The 23,023-nt window shown below is 36.8% G+C and overlaps 1 protein-coding gene across 1 annotated transcript in view; it reads left to right on the top strand.

The window, feature by feature from the left end:
* LOC138616430 (testis-expressed protein 264 homolog) overlaps positions 1-19,125 on the top strand; it is a 35,221-nt gene extending 16,096 nt beyond the window's left edge. The window contains exons 3-4 of the mRNA XM_069690718.1: positions 8,738-8,903; positions 15,821-19,125. Coding sequence (XP_069546819.1) covers positions 8,738-8,903; positions 15,821-16,107 — 453 coding nt within the window. The 3' untranslated portion in view covers positions 16,108-19,125. The remainder of the gene's footprint in view (positions 1-8,737; positions 8,904-15,820) is intronic.
* Positions 19,126-23,023: the final 3,898 nt, after the last annotated feature.

Raw genomic sequence — 23,023 nt, 5'->3', positions numbered from 1 at the left:
TATACAAAGGGCATCAAAAAGTTCAGAGACTGTTCCTTTTCCACACGAATACAACGCTACACAATGTTGAGCATGGAGCACAGGGAAGCAATAACTTTTGTGTGCAAGTTGCATTGCCAAATTCACATCAGCAACTGAGTTACACACATTTTTGTGACCCCTGGTATGTGAACATTTGCGATTTGGCAATGGTCCTGAAACTTGAGCAGAGAGCGCACACTTGAGAAATCTGCAACGGAGATCCTTGACGTGCTTAAAAAAAATCTAAAGCAATGAAACAACGGGCTGGGCAAAGTTTTTTTTAACTGGCATTTCAAGAGGGGCAGAACGTCACTGTCCAAGACCGAAGAAGACGTGTCGGGTCAGGAGGGCAATGTGGACCATGAATTCATCCCCAACGGTCAGACTGTCAACACTGAGTTCTACTGTGGCGTTTTGAGGCGTCTAAAGGAAAACATTCGGTGAAAATCACCTGATTTGTGGAGTGATGGCACTTGAGGTCTCCAACATTACAACAGCGCATTTAAAACGTGAACGCTTTTTTCGCCAACAACAACACAATAATTACTTTCTGCCACTACTGGACAGATTTTGCTCCCTGTAACTTTCTACAATAATGATCAAGCGACTTAACTTGTAATACTCACTCCTGCAAGTTATTGCTTCTACCTGCTCTGTGCGCATTACTATGCAGTGAACAGTCTCTAAATGTTTTCATTGCTGCTCATACAGAGTATCTTTGTGTAAACAGTTGCACTTTTGTGTCACATGCAGTGTGTGTGTACCATAGAAGCCTCAAGCCAACTGAACTTAATAGTTATATTTTATAGATGTATATTTTCAAAAAAAGCACACATCTTTTGAGACTTCATCAACACTTGAATGGGAAAAACACTTTGAATTTAGTCATCACAGCTGACATTGCTGTTTCCGTAAAGGAATGTTAAAAGTTACCTGCTAAGCACATGTAATACTTATGTCAGGATCAAGAGACCAAACCTTTTCTGCCTCATAAGTTAAAAAAAAAACTTGTTCAACCTCCAGTGGCAGTACTATGAGATTGACGACTTCTGTAAAGAGAAGACACCCATGAAGATTTAAATTAATTTCCACTTGCAAAAATCATTCAACATCCAGTGCAAATAGGGTTTTAACAGTACATATATTCGGTTCCTGACATTTGATTCGATGAGAGTTCTCTTCAGTACACTCCATAATCCAAATAATTACTGTCAGCATCATGAATTTATTTGTACGTGCTTGCACTCTCAAAACTTTGTTTTGTTTAAGATGGTTGGTAGGTGTGATTGATGTATTTTGTCTGTATGCATAATGTTTTGTTATGCTGAAGATTTAAAAGAAATTGCTTAATTGGTAGGTTTGGGGTTGCTATTTTTCTTTCTCACCAGGAAAAGAGGAATTATTATACTTAAAACAGGCCCCATTTGCAGATTATTTGAATCCAGTACAATGGTGGGGAGCACTTATCTGCCACTTTCCATCAGCTTTCCACTTCACTGTTGACAGTGGTGCTCAGCTTTCTTTTGCCTTTCTCCACAGGAGACAAGGACCCATTGTTGAGCAGAGGATGCAGATCTTATGTCTCTCAGTACTTTGAGTGATCATTTGTCCTCTAGAATTGCAATGGCTTTCCTTTACAAGGAAGGTATTTACATTCCTCATTCTTGTATTCATTTATATTACTCTGTGATTGAACGTGAACATTCTTTCTTCCACCCACTCAGCCTGATACATGACTCGTATCTCCCTGTGTTACAGCTGCACACTGTGGGGGCATGGCAGTTGAGGTGTCATCATCATTTTCAGTAAAGGGCGAAGTTCTGTAGGAACCTAAGCACGTTTTCTGTTAGACTGACTGCCTGTCTACTGTTGTGGAAAGGTAATTCATTTTTATCTGGACGCACTTAGTTTTTACTTCTGTCGGTTTCATATCTTTGTAAATCGCACGTTACCCTCTTAATCTGAAACAAAACAGCAAGACGTCACCTTGGCCTTTGTTGGTTTGCTCGTCCCTTTTACAACTATTGGATGGACAATTCTTTTATGAACAAATAGGGCTTTGTACTGAACTTTGACACTTTTATGGCAACGATTGAATTGTTTCAATACTATCTTGTGTCAAAAAATGCCTTGTCATGCGGTCGCAAATTTTTATACTTAGGTTACATCCACACTGACATGTTTTTGTATTAAAGCTCATAATTTTCACTCCGTTTACGTAACAGTAAATCTAATCTGTGTTAGTGGGTCAATACAGTGTCTCCCATACATGGGCAACCCACCCAGGTTTCAATTTAAATAAATCTTACACTAAGACCTATTTCACTCTTTTCAAACTAATTTTTGGCCACATACCTGACTGAATTTCGGGCACTGCAATAACTTGAATGTTTTGCTCAGCTGGCTAGCTAGTGTCTACTGATTAGTTATTTAAGGTGTTAAGGAGACATCTGGTTATTGTAGCCACATAAAACAACCTGGGTTACACTCTCCCGCTCCAAATTGCGTACAAACTAAAGATTTGTATCGTAATGTAGTTATCTCTTTATTTGAAAGAATTTCATAAAATTGGTATGAAAAAAAGTTTGGTTCAGGAGCTAGTGTTAAACTTATTATTTTAAATTTTTTTTAACAATACTCAGCCCTACCAAATACTTCAAAAAAGTAGTTTAGTGTTAACTAGCAAATTAAAGCATGCTAATATGGTAAATAAAGATGGTAAACATGGTAAGGATTATAACTGCTAAACATCAGCAGATTAGCATTATCATTATAGGCGTGTTAGCATGTTAGCACTTAGTTCAAAGCACCACTGTTCCTATCTGCAGGTTTACAGAGTGAATAGCATAGCTGTAGAATTTTCTTACTGTTTTCTAAGATTTTATACCGCTAACTATTAATTGATTTATTGCAGGAATAACAGATTGATCAATAATGCAAATAATTAACCGTATTTATTGTCTGTCTTTATTACATATGGTCTGACCTTTTTCTCATTCATACTAATACTGATGAGTCTATGAAAGTCTTAATGGGAACTTGATTCATAAAAAAATGTGAATGTGATTATCACGAGCCACCCTGGAAAAAGCACATCCTATTTCTTTGTGTCTTGGGAGTTAATAGCTCCTCTACAGTACCACCAGCAGTAACTTGTGCACAGGCTTTGTTTGCATCAGACTTGGCTTTGGTTTGTCTCTCTCCACAGTAATATAACTTTTTCACTTTTTGAAATCAGCCCTTTGTTGGCAAGATGTACTCACTTTATTTGTTTTTGTCCTCCCAAAGTGGCTCTTTATGCGCTGGTAAAATATTTGTTTTCTCTTTGGTGTTATCTCCGCCACTAACTCTTCCAGCTTTACACCGTAGAGAAATTAACTCTTTTTTTTTGTCTATCACTGAATTGCTTCTCATGGGAGAAATTGCAGCAAAATATAGTATGAGTTTCAAATGCATCATTTATTTTTCAGCCCTAAAGATACCCTGTACAGTTTCATTTATTTATCCAAGGGTATGTGTGATGTATTTACACAAGGGTCCTATGCAGATGTTTTTTTTTCCAGGCTATACCTGGTGAGAGAGGACACTAGCACACATCGTCCTCTTTATTAGACCATCTGTCCTTCAACAGTTCCTCGGGGACATGCTGCAGAGTGGCTACACAGCAGGGTAGAGTTGATTCAAGGACTTTGTGCGCCCACCTGAGTGCATGTCTTCATTACTTATTTTTAATTTGTAATTCAATTGATTTGAATCATTTGTTACTGGGATTTACCTTTTCAATTTCTTTGTAAAAACAAGTTAATTAATAGTAACATGTAAATTAATTAGAAAATTAAACTGTCCCAATAAGCTTAATTTCCATGGGGCCTTGGAGGTATTGCCCATTAAGATGCTTTGGCACAGGCTGATACAATACCTGTGAAGCTTTTGAAAAGAAAACAGCAAGGGAAGATGGTAACAGTGATGATCTGAATTATCTTCCATTTATCTATCATGATCTTACAACTAATGCTGCATTCCCAATCATGTATATAAAGAGTGGACTTCAGTACTATGAGTTGGCTCCTGAGACAAGAAAACAATCGTAGAAGAGAAAAAGTGTATACTGTGTATATATTCTGCCCTTTAATTTTTAAAAGAATTTAGTCACAGTGAAGGGAGGTCATGTTCTGTTTGCCCCTGTAATTTCCCATGCCTATTCTCCTAATAATGCTACACTGTAATAATGTTTTCATGCCAGAGAAACAAAGTAAAAAATATCTTGCTGTTGGAAAATAATGCCATTTCTGTGGTGTGGAGAATGTGAAAAAACACTGACCTTTCAATGACCCTGTTACTCTGGACTGCCTTAAGGGCTCTTCTGGGCACCAAGGTCCTGATACTGCAGGGGCAGAGTATAGAGAAAATCAAGCAAAAATCACTAAGCACACTGTCCACAATCCCCTATCCAATTACAAAAGCCTAACGCAAATAGTTTGCCTCAGCAATTCCACTGCTTGTCTAATTATTAGCCTCCCTTCTGTCCCAGGTTTTCTGTTTATAAGACACAAAGAAACTAACCTCATTATAGACTTAGACTTGTTGCATTAGGTTGTTATCTTAGCAGTGAATATAAGTCTTGGGTACAGCCTCCATGGGTGGGTGCACAAATAGTAAAGGTATCACAATATATTTCAACATTAATTTATAATCCAGGATTTCAAGGAAGTCATGCAAAATGAATTGTAGTGTTTGATTACAGATAATCATTGCAGCATATCTGGAGGTTGTCTCAGTTTATATATGCCATGATGTCATGTCAAAATATGAATGAATAACAATGTAAACCAGCCATTGTTCCATTGATCAGGGCTCTTAACTTTTTTTTTTTTTTTCTCAGTTAATCCGTTATCCGTTTGGTCTAATGAATGCCTGAAAATGCCTTTTTTTTTTCTAATGATAAGATTCCTATACCACAACATGGCATTTCCCGATCACTAGTATGATATTGAAACATATCTGCTTCACTATCATGTTAACTAGCATCAAATCGTTGGAACTGCAAGACTTTGGAGAATATTTGATATTTCACTTAAAAATCACTTTAATGATTTATTATCAGAATTCTTGCCAATTCGTTTTCTATGTAGTCCTGTAATTAACTATCTGTTTCAGCTCTAAAACACTGTGCATTTTACACAAAGATGCACTTTATGTACAAGTTGCACATCGGGTGCTCGGGTGGTGACCCAGTTTCGGGCCCCAGCTGTGATACTTCTGGCTCAGCTGGGTGTGCCCTCGAACACAGTGGATAGTCCGCTCTGCTGCTGGCCGATTTATTTCTGTGCAGAAATGATTTCCTCTGCCTTTCTATACAGCTGAGTATGATATCGGGGTTATATTTATATATTCTAAGTTAAATGTGTATTGTTTACTGTAGTTGCTTCTAAAATACTAAAAGAAAATCTAACAGCACATTGATTTTTGACCATTTGTTAGCTGCAGCTGTGAAATTGTTAAATGCTAAAAATCAAATCTTGGCTATGTTTTCATTCATATTCTAAGAAATGAAAGTCCTAAAATATTGTATTAAAGTTGGTCATGTTGAGAGCACACACATGAAGAGTGAACCTTTTTCTTAAAATATTAATCTATTTGGGATGAATTAGCATTTAGGATTCTGTTGTCTTTCACTCATTGTTGGTCTAAAAAAGTGGAAAGTACTCTCCCCACCATTTCCTGCTAAAAAGCAGTTTTGCTTTTTCATTAATGAAAAGAACATTTGTGCTAATGCAGCTACTGTTTTTATATATATATTTTTTTTAATAAAATTTGCTTTAAAGTGGGAATTATTTTTATTAGACCTTCAATGAGGGTAAAAAAAAAAAGGAAAAGTAGACATGAAAAATCTTAATATATACAATTACAAAAGCAGGTGCACATATGACTCATTCAGCTTTAACCTGATGGTTTTCTTTAAAAAAAAGTTTGCTTTTCAAGTAAAATAGGACAATTATAAGGGATGCCACTCAAGTGCATTAGTCACACAATCAAAAACATGTAGTGATAAGGAATGGGGTTTTAAATGTCTTAATTTGAACCCAAAAGTTCAAGTCACGGTAGCACAAAAAGGTGGCTCAGACATCAGTTCTTTTTCCCTCCTTACAGTTTTGTTTACATTTTGAGACTGAGAAAACATGTTTTTAAGCTGGAATGTTTTTTTTTTTTTTTTTCTCCATCTTGAAGAACTCTGAAGGTCTTGTTATTGCGCCGCACCTTTACATGCTGAGGTCTGTACAGCCATGCACAACCATTTTGAAGGATATGATGTACACTAATTCTCCCATGAGGTTTTTGTTGACCACTATAAGTAATAATGTACCAGTGACATTATAGGTCAGGGCCTCATAAACACTGCACTGCAAATGAAAAGTTGTTGTTACAGTGAAAACCTCTTTTGAAGCCTTCTGAATCATCAAATCAAAACAAGACAGATTTTCAAGGCCAGAGCCTCTTTCTTCATCCCCGACGTCCTGTATGAAAGAGGTGAAACAAGAGAAAGAGGTGAAACAAGAAAAAATGTGGTACTTTAAACTCATTTCCACTTTGGTGTTATATTCTTGTAGGGATGAATGCGATCTTTTAAAATCTTTCTGTACTCTGTACATGTGTTGCTTTTGTGCTTGGATCTTTTAAGTGTGCCATTAGACTGCAGAGTCCTCTCTCACTTGCTACATCATGTCTGCAGTGCACTGCATTTGTGAGCTCCTCTTCAGTTCCTAACCAATTTACCAAATCAAATTTCTTGTGGACCCATTGTGCTCTGTAAATTAATCACCAGTCTGACAGATCAGAATTTAACAGTAAAATAGTTAGACCAAAACTTTTCTTTTAGCTATTGTACTGACACCGTGTCGTGGCTACACTTGATTTTTACATTTGATCATTTATTGATAGTCGTAACTGTAAAATTAAACTTGTGTGCGTGTGTATGTCCGCATGCATCTGTACACTTCAATATGCATTATGTAGCGGTCTATGTCTGACTCTGGCTGATGAGCAAAGCCAATGAGGATACACAGATGTTTCTGAAGGAAAAAAATGCACCAATAACTGATGTTGCTGAAATCACTGAAACTGACAATATTGTTCCTGCAGACAGCAGCCAGAGGAACGTCACTGCTGTCATAATTGGGTTGTGACAGATGGTGAGAGAGAAGACGCGATAGAGTTTGAAAATATGTAAGCTCTCTCTTCTAAAGAATAAGATTCTTATGTTTGTGTGTTCACTTTCTACAAGCCTGATTATCAGACGTGTGTGACATTCCTCCACTCAACTACCTGCCACTACTTCCACTTTGCATGAATCTGGAACATCAGCAAGAGGCACAGAGACTCTATACTCCCAGGAACTGTCAGGAAACAATCATCACCATGAGCAGTTTCAACTCTTTGAGAGATGTCATGAATTTACCATAGTTTATGGAAAATGATTCATGGTCTAAAATACAGCTAATAAAGTTCCAGTCAGAGATGTGAATACCAAGGTCTTCGGTGTTTGTTACCTTAATACAGTACTTTCATCCTCAGTTTAATATAGCCTACCCTTGAAACTGTCTTTTAAAAAAAAAAAAAATCCAGCAGTCTCATTTCATGCCAAGTGTAAGAAAATAGCATCTAGTAGTCTAGCATCTAGTTAAATGGTTAAACTGGAGTTCAAACAGCAGTAAAATGATCAAGTAATCATTTAAATTATATATGAATGATATTATTATATTTATCATCTTTAAATAATCAATTATATTGAGATACTGGGCTGTAGCTGTGATGTGTCTCTGGTATTGCTCGACATTTATCACAAAAGGGTGAAAGTAACAGACATTAGCTGTGCATGAGCAGAATAACAAAACACGGTGTACGAAAGGTTAATGAGCTCGATCGAGAAGTGGAGTGGTCTCTGTCATGTGAGACTTCCCACATCTAGAGGATCGAGGCGAGTAGCAGAGACAGGACAGCAGTTTTGACAAAAGCATTGTGAAATGTGGAGGCTGAACATTCATAAGGACAAAATGTAGGAATCTAAAATGCGTTGCACGTCGGATGTGAAGAGGAAAGAAATGGTTTTCATTTTATTTCAGGGGTGGAGCAGTGAGGTTCCCGTGCATGAAATCAAGTCATTTTCAATCATGATAGACTGGAAGCGGACTTGAAGGATAATGGCATGTCTGTGATTGTATGGTGTTCCTGTCCATTAAATGTACAGTGATGTGCGTATATAAAACCACATGTTAATAAGGGTTAATAGGGCTGATTTGAACATAGACAGTAATGATTTAACACTTTCAGTTTAAAATGAGCTCTGACTACATCAATGCCATTACTTTCTATCAACAATGAACTTGTTTTGAATTGTGTTCTTGTATTAACTAAACACACAACGGCAGTCAGTTGCTTTAATGTAATAGTTTGGAAAATAAGCGTATTTGATATCTTGAAGTGTTAGTGCATGAGAAGATTGATAACACTTTCATGTCTATTATTAAGTATGACGCTACAGCCAGTAACAGGTTAGTTTGGTTTAGAACAAAGGCTGGAAATGGGGAAAGAGCTGGGCTATCTTGTCTGTTTCATTTTTAGTAACTTAATATTACCCATCCCAAAAAAGTTTTGATGTATTACATATTTTTTGTGAATCCTGAACTTTTGTTTTGTGCTCAACCATCATCTCTCTCAGGGAAGGAGGCTGTGCGCACACCCATTCCTTGAAATCTACAGAGAGGGTCAGATCCACTTCATGGTACCGTTGGCTCGGCAGGGAGATTTTTACGTGCCGGAAGTTCGACAGGTCGAAAAGAGGCCGTTAGAAGAAGAGGAATCACACAGTGACACAGACGTCTCAGGTATGTGAACCTTTAGGTTGTGCTGCATCATCACATGATTTGTTACACTTGCTGAAAAATGTAGGATGGAAAGTATAGTTATTGGAAAAGGGGTGCAATTTAGGATCCCTTTATAACCACCGTTATAATTTGATGATGACTGCATATTAAGCTCAGACTTAATGTAGGTAGGTCTGTCACTCATGTTACGAAGGGTAAAATCTCATTCAAGTATTATACATGATGTGCACACCAACAAAAGCCAGTATCAAGTTTACTCATTGATTACCGTTTCCATAAACAGAAGTGAACATGATCCACATCTATGAGTTGTATGACATATTTAGGACAAAATTCTTCATTTAATTTATTCTATGAATAATCTAAAATAGGATTATGGCCGCATAAAGAGCAAATACTGACAAGCATTTAAAGAATGACTATTATATTCACTATACTGTATTTGCACAAAGTGTCAATATGTCTTGTTTTAATATCATGACCTTAACAGTTGTCCAACTAGCTCTTTTCCCCCGTAGTTTACAGTCACAATGTCATTTTTGCACAACATTGGAAGTCCTGCACAAACCTGCCATTGTTAACTAGCCAAACTACTAAAGTGTCTGTATTTTTTCAATTCACTGACTACTTGATTAATGGCAACCTACAAAACCACCCCCGAGTCATTTAACTCATTGATAAGACAAATGTAGAAAATTCACAGCTTTATAATTTCCACCAACACACAATTTAACGATGTCGGGTTAGTAATTAATACCTTAACATTTTATCTAAAAATGTAATTTTATATATGAAAGTGAGAGAAAAACTTTGAGAAGTCGTTATCTGATTGAATTTTTGAAGGCTATTAAAAAGCAACATTTTAAGGGACCTGTGATTTGACCTCAGCATATAGCCATGGAAGTGTCTGCGTAGGTTGGATCCAGGTGAATTGGACCTTGTTTCTCCTGCTGTTAAGTTTATGAGCTGCCTTGCAGAAGCAAACTGTGATTGACACCTTCTTAGTTGTTAATGAAAAGCCCAGACACAACAGCCTCTGTTGGAAGTGTGCTGCCACTCACCAAGGGGCTGTCCTCAGCTATACGGACGCCGTTTGGAAATCTTGCTTTAACTGTGAAAGATGAACAAGCACTGGAACACAATTCCGCTTGACTAATATATCCTCAAGAGACATACAAGCTTGTGAAAAGGTAGATGAAGCGAGTTTTATCATAAAAATGGAATATGGCAGTAAGTCTATGAAACTGATGATAAGAGCTTCATTGCACCTAATTGCTACAGCATTGTGGCAGAGGCCATATTTTTAAGGTTAGTACAAATCAGAGGAGCTGAAGCCAAATACAGCTTGTCTGAAAATTAATGGACACAAATAAACATGAAAAACACAACGGAATACACATGGGACACCCTCTGTTACGAGATATATTAAATTTTTTAACATGTAGTAGATGTATATTTCTTGCAAGTACAGCTGGACAGAAGTAATTTAGATTAGTGGACTGACTGAAATTTAATGACCAATTATTACCTTATAACCTTACCTTAGGTTATGTTTTTTGTTGGTTTGTCTGTCATGTCTGTCAGCAGAATTACTAAAAACTTCAGCATGGGCCAAAGAAGGACCCAGTAAATTTTAGGGTGGACCTGAATCAAGTTTTTATTAAGCAAAACTACTTAAATAGACTCAGGTTTTGGCTTTTTAGATGCAATGATTTGCTGCTCATGTTTGATTTATATTATGGTAAATTGAATCGCTTTGAGGTTTGGATCGTTGTTCCGACAAAGCAAGTATTCTGAAGATGGGAACCCATGATTGGCTTTTCTGTGCTTCTGCAGCAGCAATGGTTGTAGCCGGAGGCGTTATGGTTTTGTGTTGTTCGTCCATACATACATACATTTGTTCTGTTACTGTCAAAGCAGTATCTCAAGAACACCTTGAGGGAATTTCTTCAAACTTGGTACAAATGTGCTCGTGGCCACAAGGATGAACTGCTTATATGTTAGGGATCAGAGATCAAAGGCCAAAGATCAAGCACTGTGACAGCACAACTTTCCCATTTGTGTGAATGCCAAATCTCAGGAATGCCTTGAGGGACTTCCTTTGAATCTCACAAAACAAGTTTTTCGGCAAAATTCACACACTACTTATGACAAAATTTCACACAAATGTCAAATAGGATAAAATGGTGAAGTGATGACATTTAATGTTCAAATGTTCTGCAAAAACACTTTCCTTGCCATTATTCAACACCATGATTCAGGATTAGAAGAAGAAATTAAGACCATGTTTTACATTTGGTCAGATACTGAGCGGGTGACACTAATCTTGGGTGTCCAGCTTGAAACTGTGGTGATTGTATAGATCTTCTTTGCGGTAAAATCCATATTTGAAGCATTGTCTACTGTCAATCAGCTTTATTGGCCAGGCATGTGAACACAGAAAAGGATTCCTTCAAAACCTTTACTACATATATTATGTGAGTCTGGACAGATATGGATGTAAACTGCAATTTGACTGGTTGGCGGAGGCATACATCTACAAGGTAGTAATTATATTTTTTTTACTGTCTTCTGTCATTTAATGAACTAAACACTTAATGGACGAACAGAAAAAAATTATCTAATCTTTTTGCTGTTTAGACATTGCCTTTAATTATTTTGTTAACTGAATCTGAAATGTTAAAGGTTCTGAAAATACAGAAAACAGCCTGACAGTACAATGATTTTTTTTCAGTTCACTTCTGTGTTCACATTTAAATGGTTATTTATGAAAATCTTCTTTTCACAATTCCTGTAATTGTTAAGAAATTAAGACAATTTTGTCTTCCTCAGGGCCAATCTGGCAACATCACGATGATCTTTTTTTTTTTATTAAAGCAAGAACCAAATATACTCCTATTTGCAATTATTCTGTCGTTCTTGCCTTTCCAACGTTTAACGAGCGCAGCTCATGAATAATCTAGACTGAACGTGAAGTGCTCTGAAGCATGTAAAAAGTCACTCAATTACCACAACAGATATTATAACAATTAATTACCCCTTACTGTAATGCATTTGTTTGCTTTTTGTCCACCTACTCATACTGAGTGTCAAATCTCTCTTCCACTTTCACTCAGAAGCTCAAAAATGACATCTGCACAACAGAAAACGACACGTAAATATGTTCCCTTCCCTCCAGTTTTACTTCACAAGCGGAGAGAAAGCAGATTGCTGTTGACTCTTTCTGTGTCATGGGCGCAGTGCAGAGGGGAAGTGACGTTCAGGTCCGTGACTGTGAATGATAATGTGACAGATAGGCATGCTCCCGTCATACTGAGATCAACTCAGCCAGGTCAGTGGAGCATTCAGGCCACTGAAGGCTCGAAGGCTCGAAGGCTCGAAGGCCCCCCCCCCCACACTCTCCACCCACCCACTATCCCCCGCACCACTGTACCACCCCTGTCCCTCTGACCTGATCAACCCTGAGCTTCTGCACACATGGTTCCTCACTGTGCCAGGCAGCAGTCTAAAAATCACCCCGTCACCCTCTTATATATTTCACTCTGCTACAAAAGTGGGTTTGCATTTTTTATTAATAGTCCAGAAACTACTACTACTGGTTTTGTTTGCTGTTTTCAAGGCATCTCGGGGAATGTCCTGCTCAGCATCGAGTCATGTTCAATCAAGTCTCTGAGCTTTGCAAGCTGAGCTTTAACTAAATGCACCACTGTAACTGTGTTTCCATTCATTCATCTGCTTTGTGATATGAGTCTGCTTTATTTCATCACTGAATTGTATTATTATTGTATTATTTACTATGATGGATGTGTATAAGACTAAAAATAATAATGCTAACGAAACTAACATTAAAGAATAACAATAACAATTTAAAAACCGAAGACTAAAGAATAATGATAAAAATAAGAATTAAAAGTAATAATAAGAATAACAGAAATACAAAATAAGCATAATAATGGATTAAGAATAAAAAAAAATGTAATACAAAATACTGATAAAAGTGATGATAAAATAAGACTAAGAATTAAAATGAAATAAGACAAAACATTTTTTTAATAATAATATAAACAGTAATACATTAAGAATAAAGATAAAAGTATGTCTAAATCCTGCAGCTCTGCATATTTTCAGTTTTATTATTTTTTCTCTTCCCTCCATCAGTCACATACACATAAGCTGAGTGTAAATTAATCAGATAAAGATGATGGCAAACTTCAGAATTTGTTGTTTTTTATTTGAATTTTAAAAGCATTTTTATATGTATAAAGTCAAGTTAATTCCATACCACATATTGTGTTGTCTTCCATTTCCTCGTCATCTATACAACCATACCCTAAATTGGTAAAAACCTTAAGACTCAGATGTATGCAATGCCAGAAATATATCATTTATCATTCAATCAGCGGTACAACTTGTATTGTAACAAATTGTAAAATGTTCATGATTTACCCTTTGTTCAGAGCGTGTGCTTGATACTGGACTGCGTCTCATTTTATGTCAACGTGAAGTAATTTTGACCCTCTTATCTTTTCTAATATCATATTTTAGAGATGTGTGGCACCATAACATGAGCCTTTAGGTCTTTTATATTTTAACCAAGTGTGCCATAGCAAATTCAGCAGTAAGCATAGCCCACATGAAAATCTATTATTTATTCATAAACAAGCAGAGTTTCTCCTTTCTTAAGAATCGTAACATTTCCAAGGTCCACCGCTTATGTGTTGCAATTAAATACCATTTCCAGATTTTCTCTTTTGCTTGTTGTGTTGAAAGTCTCTTAAGTTGAGCTCACAAGTATGGTTTTCAAGATGTGGTGTATAGCTGTTATATCTTTGAAGTTTAATTGGCAATAAAAAATTTTTTTTTTTTAAAACGGGTTTTGCTTTGTTGTTTGCTATCTTGATAGCTTAGAGATGTGTATGACCTTCTTTGGGAAAAAGCCCAGGGTTAATTTGAAGGCTCAGAATATAACGTGAATTGAATCGTCCAGAGAAAATATATTTATTAATCAGAAATGGATGGCTTTAGAAGAAAAACAATAACGGGTGATGTTTATGTTGCTGATTTCATACTTTTTACACATTCAGTAGGCACTTCAGTGACTAGACTTACAGAGTGTCAGCCTGTCGTTCTTTTGAATGCACAAACCTCAGCTACCTCGAAGATTTTACCCTTCGCCATAATTACAACCTGTAAGATAAGAATTAGCCTCCTCCTGGCTTCTACAAACTGTTAAATATTGGTTCTTGGCATCTTTGTGTATCATCATCAGGTCTGCGTCTAATTACAGGCTGGCTTAGTGTCAGGAGATATTGATTTTAGAAGAGTGTTGTGTGGAAACATTCACAGCCACACAAAGACAAAAGGTCAACAGACTGCACACATAAGTATGCAATTGATCTTATTAACCTGAAAACAACACACTCAAAAACAGAGTTAAGTGGTTGGGCTACTTATATGATCCCATCCAATTAAAGAACAGAAGACCTTTAACTCACCGGAGCTTCTAATTAGCAACACTTCAGTGCCTATTTTGAGTTCCAACCTCAAGTCACAGCACAAAGTGTTGAAGCTGGTATCTCATAGTTCATTAACAAACAGAGAAATGTGTGACAAGCAAGATATTGTACAGCTGCTCTGTCACGCGAAAAGGCAAAAACAGAAAGGAAGGATTATAAGTAAGTTAATTAGTTGTATAAGTAAAAAAAAAAAAAAAATCTAGCACACTAAGATGCAACAGTATACTCGTATTTTATCTGCACAATTTGTAGATTTTCGGTTTAATATACATAAATGAAAATATACAGTACAGTGCAGAAAGCTTGGGCATCCTTTGACAAGTATCGCAGCTTGTAAATGCTTTTTGGTGCCAGCTAAGACTCTTTCAGGTCTTGTTTTCATCCATTCTTTCTCGCAAAAGTCGACTAGCTCTGTGGTATTATTGGGTGTCTTACGAGCACTGCTCTTTTGAGGTCCATCCATAGTTTTCAATATAGTTTGGGTCAGTAGACAGTGAGATCAATGGCAAAGCCTTCTGCTAGCAAATCTTAAGGTAGTCCATTGCGGATTTTGAGGTGTGTTTATGATCAACACCAGCCCAAAGCATGATTGATCCACCCCCACTGCTTAACAGCTAGAGAATTTTTTTTTTAATGAAATTCTGCTCTCTCTTTTCTCCAAACATACCTTTGCTCATTGCGGCCAAAATGTTTGATTTTAACTTTATCGGTTCACAGGATTTGTTTCCAAAAAGCATCACGTTTGTTTAGACTTTTGTTTGCAAACTTCCAACGCTGAGGACGCAGGAAAGGTTTTCTTCTAACAAATCTTCCATGGAGGTCATATTGGTGTAGGCATCGCCCTAACAAAGTCTGTAAAAGGGCTCAAATATATTAGAGCCCAAACTTTTTAATGGTGCTCATTTTTCACTGCTTAAAAGAATGTCACATCTTTAACTTATGCCATTAATAAAAAAAACATGTCAGAGGAAACCAACTAGATGTATGAAAATTGCACTGTAAGCAAGGATTTGCCCAATAATAGTGAGAAAAATTCATCCATATCCTTGTAATATGATTTATTATGACTGGTTACTTTGTTTCTGTCTGAACTATTTTAATAATCTTTCTAAAGCACATGATATACTGACAGTATTTCACAAGAAATATTTTCAGTAGGAATAATCGGATATTCTACTGCATGTACAAAATATGAATTGGTTTGGTGTAAACTAAAGGGAACCTTGTGAAAGATACAATCATTCTGGACCGACATCACAGTGCAGCTCAAATGTAATCATGCCGGTTTTGGCGGAATCACAGGTTTTTTTTGGGCAGTCTTGCTTTTCTCACGTGGTGTTTGTTTATAGAAGTCCTCTCACCATCTGTTCTTTCCCTCCCTTTGTTTTATCGCTGCTCTAGGTGCAGACTCCAACAGTGAATACAGCTCAGGGAGTGGGGTTCTCCTGTCAGACAGCAGAGAGTCGTCACTGGCGGCGTCCTCTGTCCACTCGGTGCCCATTCAAGATGAAGGCAATAGAGACTACAGAGAGAGAGGGTCCAGGGGAGCCTCGTTTAAAGAGCTGGACTGGGAGCAGACTGGTGAGCAGCAGGAAGAGAGTGCTGAGCTGCTACAGGGAGACTCCAACCACAAAAGCCCGGCGGTTCCCACGCAGAAGTGGTTGGGTGTTGTTGGAGGAGAGGAGTAAAAGTTCAGTGAGATCTATTAGTTGAGGATGAGAGCATGAAGGATGATACGGTTGGGAAGTTCAAAATGTAAAAGCCTATGTTCATTAAAAGATAAGGCTGGTGGTCGTCTATATTTCTGTTACACTCAACAAATCTCATGAAAAGACCAAAACCATCGATGCATTCTCAGTATCCTCTCTAGAAAAAATAAATAAAAAAAAATTCTTACAAAGGGAGTTGAAGGTCTTTTGTATAACATATAGTTTCATTTTTACAAAATGTTAAATGATTTCCAAAAACAGCTGCTTGTTCTTGTAGTTGGTGCCACATGTTGCTAAATCTGGAGTAAACAGGGACTGCTTGTAACTATGGATTAATCCACTTTTGGTGTTCTGCTGAGAACACATTAATGTATCTGGGATCAGTTCACGTTCACTGAACTGAAGGAACATGTCATCCAGTGCAACAGTGTATTTCTCTCAGTAGTTATTGGACAACAAAAGAAGTCTTTAGTGCGAAGGAACATGATGTATCAGACATTTTTACTAGACAGGCAGTACTTGTTTGTAGGATGTGTTTGTTTTTTGTCTTAATAATTTCATTGGGTTTGTTGAAAAATACAGAATACACAGAATCAACACACGAAGCTTTTGTTGCTCTAATCAGTTTTAGAGTGAAAGTGTTTTAACTCTTTTAAAATATTTTTTTTAATGACAGAAAACTATTTACTTGAAGTCTGAAGAACTTGTTCAGGTAGCCTGAGTTTCTTGAAACATTTTTGCTGAAGTGAAGTGATGCTGTTTAAAAGATATGAGATGATACCAGTATTTGTTAGCCAAATGATTATACTTCAATATCCTCCACTGTTCATATTTTATCTCTGCTGGTGAAATAATCACAGCTGTTTTGAAAATGATCAAGTTGTTTGACAAGTTGTCTTTATTTTGCTGTACTGGAGGGAGACATAGTATGTCTCTAAAAATACAAAGCACTGTGTTAAAGGTTTAGGTACTTGTTCAAAAAAGGCTTAAAAGATGCTTTCGAAAAATAATGCATCAAAGGTTTTTTTTATGTATTAATTAACTTAATGCAAAGCACACTAAAAAGAAAAAAGAAAAAAAAAAACGCTATAAGAATTGTGAAAAACACAATTGAGCACAAAATTAAGACCGAATGAGCAGCTCCATTTCTAATGCAAAGCCAAACTGGCACAAAACCTCCACTATGCTTCACTGTTACCTTCAGGCACTCAAACAAGTAGCACTCTATCTCTTCGGTGAAGAAACTGCCTTCTGTTAGAGAACATGCTGTCATTTTTCTGCATCCCACTTCTTGTGTTCATATTTGGCTTTGTTTCCACATCATTGGACTGGCTTTTTGGCTGCAAGTCTTCCAGAATTCTCCAGACTGTCAACTGGTGTCTGCTACATTCACAACCCAGTCCCACCTCAAAATATGTCATTGGTAAATTACCAATCAAAATGTACAGGTTCACAAATATTGGCTGAAAAATGACGAGATGCCTATGCTTTTCTTGCTTGTTCTTTTCTATTGGCCTGCGTCTACGTCACGTGACTGTTCAACCAACTGTCATCGTAGAAGGCGTAGATCATAGTTTGGGTAAAAGGTGACAGTCACAAACGTAGACATCGCACAATTCTTTTGCTGTTGTTGTGAAACGAATACGTTTTGCACTTTGGTCCATTGTAGCTCTTTTGCATTTTGATGTGAGGCTCGGTTGGCATTCAGTTTTCCTTGGCTGATCACTTCTTTTGCTTCTGCAGGAATGCTTGAACAGCACACGGAAACTCCTGTCTGTTGTGAAATTTCTGCTTTTGAGAGACCTGGATGATGCAGGTTGTCCACCTTGAATCTGGTTGATATGCTCACTCAGTCTAACAAGTTGAAACTGTCACCTTTTTTTTTTTTTTTAACAAACTCACCTTTTAATAATGATCATCTCTTACTCAGTTTTGTTCCTGCTACGCAGCTGCTTCAATTTCAATTTATGAGTTTGGGTCCACCTACTTATTCTATTGTCCTGTTCGCTAATGTTGTTTTGTCATGCAGTTTGCAATAGGCCAACAAACAGATTACATTTTGTTTTCTTTTTATCTGTAAAAGGTCTTTCACTTTGTTACTCTCTAACAGCACTCACTGGATTACTTCAGTATTTGTAAGATATGACAAACACACAAGATATAAAATAACCGACAAGTCATATATTTTCGTGAAACATCTGAAGTTCCTAAAACATTTGCACAGTGCTGTAAATGCAGGGAATTATGTTCACTTCATTTTACATTTAGTAACTTGTTTCCAAAGGTGCTTAATTTCATACAGTAACTCACAAAAGGCATTGAAATCACTAGACCTCAGAGTGATCGGTATTGTATTTTTTTTTTAAATTAATTTCTTTTGTATCACTGAATATTTTTACTCCATCTGCTTTGTGTATTTTTACTAGGCTGTGTGTTATAGCTTTGTTGGTGATGCGCATATTTTAATGTAAAATGTACTTCACTTCCAATGATGATGGTGTGAATGTATGCAAAATTACCTTCTTCCGACCAGCGCCGAGATCGAGGACATGATTACGTTGAGTGTGCAGCCAAGACAAGTAGGCTGACCATTAATATTCATTTCACTGTGACTAAAAGCACAGCTCTGCGACTCCTAGCTTACATTTACAGTCAATCTACGTCTCGCCTTTAGCATCCTCAAATTAGTCTTCCACAACCATTCTCAGCTCTTTAATTTTCTGTTCAGCCAATAAATTCTGCTGTTTTGCTTTCTCAAAGTTTCTCCCATCTGTTGTCTCTTTGCAAAGTTGAATTCTGCCTTGTTTCTCTAACTTTTGTTTTTTTTCTCTTGGTCCCTATGAAATAAATATGGCAGCTTCAGCCTGAAAAACCACCTGATGCCTCATGTCCGGTGATATCCTTTATTCTTCAATCCAGCAAGAGATCCCAGAGAGAGATGAGCCGTATGCCAGTTTTATACAGGCATTCAGTTAAGATTCTCCAGATTATTGTTTGATGGAAATGAGTAATTCTATACATGTCAGCAATGACTTGTGTCCGCCCTTCACTTAAATTGATATGACTAAAAAACATACCACAAAGGCTTTCCCTAAATATACTGTACCAGCCAACGGTTTGGACTACTCATTCAAGGATTTTTGTTTTTGTTTATGCCATTTGTCAACTATGCCTCAGCAATAAACTGATTTGATTTTGATGGTCAAACGTCAAGGTCACTGTGGCCTTATACATTTTTGATTCTCATAAACCAGATATATCAGGAAGGCCTTGAAGGAATTTCTTTAGATCTGACACAAACATTCACTTGGACTCAAGGATGAATTGATAAGATTTTGATGGTCAAAGGTCAAGGTCACTGATAGATATGAGGGATGCCTGGTGGGAATGTCTTCAAATTTGGCACACATTTTCACTTTATCTCAACAATAAAGTGATTTGATTTCTGTGGTCAAAGGTCACGTTCACTGTGACCCCGCATCTTTCCAATTCTTGTGATCTTGACATCTCAGAAATGCATTGAGGGACCTTAAAATTTGACACGAACATTCACTTGGACTCGAGGACGGAGTTAATCAATTTTGTTGGTCAGAGGTCAAAGTCAGTATGACCTCACATCCATCCTATCAGTCAGTCCTATTCTTGTATATGGGATATCTCAGAAACACTGTTGGAATTTCCTAAAATTTGAAACAGACATTCACTTGGATCAACAATCAACTGATACGATTTTGGTAGTCAAAGGTAACTGTGATGTCACAAAACACGTCCGTGGCCCTAACTCAATCATTCATACGTTAATTATGACAACATTTCACACAAATGATTATTGTTGGTTTGCAGTAATTATTCCAGGTATGACGCTGATTCTTTGCTGCTCCTTTGGGAAATTTAAAATATGAAACATATTATAATAGTTTTTTTTTGTTTACTCATTAATTTTCTATGTGTTCATAGTTTTGCTGTCTTCAGTACAATTCTAGTAAAACCAAAGAAAAACCTTTGAATGTGTAACAGTCCAAAGTTTTGACTGGCACCGTCACTGTGTTCATGAGTTGTAAGATGTCATGTCACTTACAGAAAGTGTCATCCTGCTACACTACATTGCTGACTATTTAGGCAATTTAATCCCAGTAAAACCCTGCAGAAGAGAGGGTATTTTATCTAAAGTAAAACTACTGTGAAGTCATTAATAATGCAAAACAATAATTTAATTAAAGTCTGTGTAAAAGCTTTACATCCACTACAAATACATAATAATGCTTCATAAACAGATATTCAAGTAAATGCATTCATTTAGGTTCAAAATACCACATCTCCTTTACCTGACTGAAGTTGTGGCTGCAACCAGGGAGCCATTTCAAGCAAGCACGTTTACCGAGTCATTTATGTAACTGAATCCTGAAACACATCTTGGACTTTTGGCTGATTTTATCCAAATAACCCAGTAAACCCGCTTACCGGTTCAGTCCACAATTACGTATCAGACAAAGCCAGCTGAATAAAAAAATGTTTTCATGTTATTTATCAGTGTATAGTCGCTGAGGAAAACAATATTGCGTTTGACGAAATCTTGATCTGCTTAACTGTTCATTAGAGTGATTTTGTTGACAAGGACTCTCAACTGTACGCTCTTGCTTCTTAAAAACATGGAAACATAAAAAAATAAACCAGCCATGTCTCCTATAGCATTACTCATTCATTAGTTTCCTCAAATGTAAACCTGCCTCAGAGACTACGTTGGCAGAATGCTGAGCTTTTATCTGACAAATGTTTTGTAAATAAGATGATCTATTGGGTGTGTTTACATTTTTTATCTAAATGCTGATTACTCTAAAGATGGGATTAAATTCCCAGAAGACTAAGTTAAACGAGATGGATGAGCTTTAAGACTAAGTGCTGAGATGCTTTCTCTCCAATTATAAAATCTCTCTGGAAGGAGTGAGTGGACTGTACTCTTTGCTACGTGTGCACGAGGTAGTAACTGTTTATTTTGTCTGTGAAGCCAATAGGGGTTCGATTTAAAGTATAATCCCAAATTATTACAATGTAAATATTATAATCACAGTTTTTATTATTTGTGAGACTGACTTTGTACTCACTAAAACAATTGCTGTGATTTGGCAACATGGTGACATCTCAAAAAAAAAAACTTAATAGGGAAATAAGAATACAGATTTTAAGCCATTAACCAGGAAAGCAAAACCAGTCTATAAATTATATTCTAATTGATCAGTTGTACAAATATCATGGAGTGACCTCCTTCAAGTACCTTCCACAGTACTGCTGTAGTCCTGCATGTAGCACTTTTATTGTTAGGTATTGTTGCTTTTATCTCAAGTCAACACATCAATAATCAGCTATCAATGACAGCATTTAGTTCAACTAAACATGGTTCTCTGTGAGTATGATTTTAATAATCGTTGAAAAATAAAGTATAAACCAGATTCAGTTTATTCCATTGCAATCATTTCATTGGTTTAAACATATTTCCAAATAAAAATAAAACTGTCTGTGTGGCCGGATGCATGAGCTTTTCATAATTTGGATGAACTGACCCTTTAAAAGCTAATTCACCTCAAACTAAACCTGAATTCCCCTGCTGATAAAGATGTTGTAGAGGAAATGCTGTACAAAGGATTAGTCTTGGTGGATACCTGAAAGTGGTGAGCTGATGCGAAAGCAATCAGATCAGAGGAACTTTGTCATCACCTCTTTGCACAAACAACAACAACTTACGTCTTTGTATCTGTAAGTTATTGTTGTTGTTTTTTTTTTAAGTAAAAAGATGTTTCCACACTTTGTGATATCAACAAAAACAGAAACCCCACAGAGAGAAACTTAACTGTATATTTTGGATAGATTGTTTTGTTATCATCAGCGCTGAATTATCAGGAAACCACAAAAAGAGCAGCAGGCTGACTGATGTGCACTGACCACTGGCTGGGAGCAGTTTGCTTCTCTCCTCTGTAATTTAGCTCGACATTAATTGGCACATCCCTATCTAAACTGTGCATTTCACCCACATGCCCTCAACTATTGTAATGTAAACTACAATTCTATTTCAGGAGAAAATTGGTCCCTTTGTATTTGCTAAGGGAATTATGCAACAAGCAGCACCAGCTCGTCATTTTAATTGCCACTGTACATGGAAAAAGTTATTTTTCCCAACCCCTAACTGCAAAGTAGCAATCATTAATTCTGAAATGAAACGTGAAAATGGAGAGATGCATTTTGTGTGTGTGGGTGAGAGGAAGGTGGATGGTAGGAGAAAGTGCAAGGAAGCTGAACTTATTCAGAATGAACTTTATATTGCTTCCTGAATATTTCCAGATTTAACTGTAACTGGCTATGTGGCATTAATTGGACACAAAAACAAAACTCACGCAGCAAATATTTTCCTGCACTCTTCATTAATTATACAGTAGGAATGTTGCTGATCTAAAATTGTTTTGGATAAGAAAAAGTGCACAGCTTGTTGCATAAAACTGTCTCTGCAAATAGTTTTGCCACGGAAGTGTGTGTACAGATAGTCTTAATTACCACTTTGAAGTGTTTTGCTGATGGCTACACATGATAAGGAGCTAACTGGCTGAATCAATACAGACTGTCAAGAACAGTTTTATCCATATTATCTTTATATTTTAAAAAGGAATATTTGTAATGACACAAAATATAAAGACAATCATATCTTTTCTACCCAATCAGGCCTCCTTCCTACCCTGTGGTTGACACAGAACTGTGTTTAAAGCTATAAGATGTGAGATATTGGTCCTTTCTTGTTTTACCTGTGTGCTTTATGAGGCGCAGTAATGAATGCAGTAATTCTCAAGCAAAGATACTGTGAGCCAATAGCCTGTCAAATTACAGCGTGGCACATTTCCTGCATGAACAA

Source organism: Brachyistius frenatus, unplaced genomic scaffold (genome assembly GCF_029030835.1).
Source record: "Brachyistius frenatus isolate BFR_SWC_R1_liver_20210118 unplaced genomic scaffold, ASM2903083v1 Contig_10, whole genome shotgun sequence".
NCBI classification, from domain to species: domain Eukaryota; kingdom Metazoa; phylum Chordata; class Actinopteri; family Embiotocidae; genus Brachyistius; species Brachyistius frenatus.
This window is presented reverse-complemented; position numbering and strand designations above follow the sequence as displayed.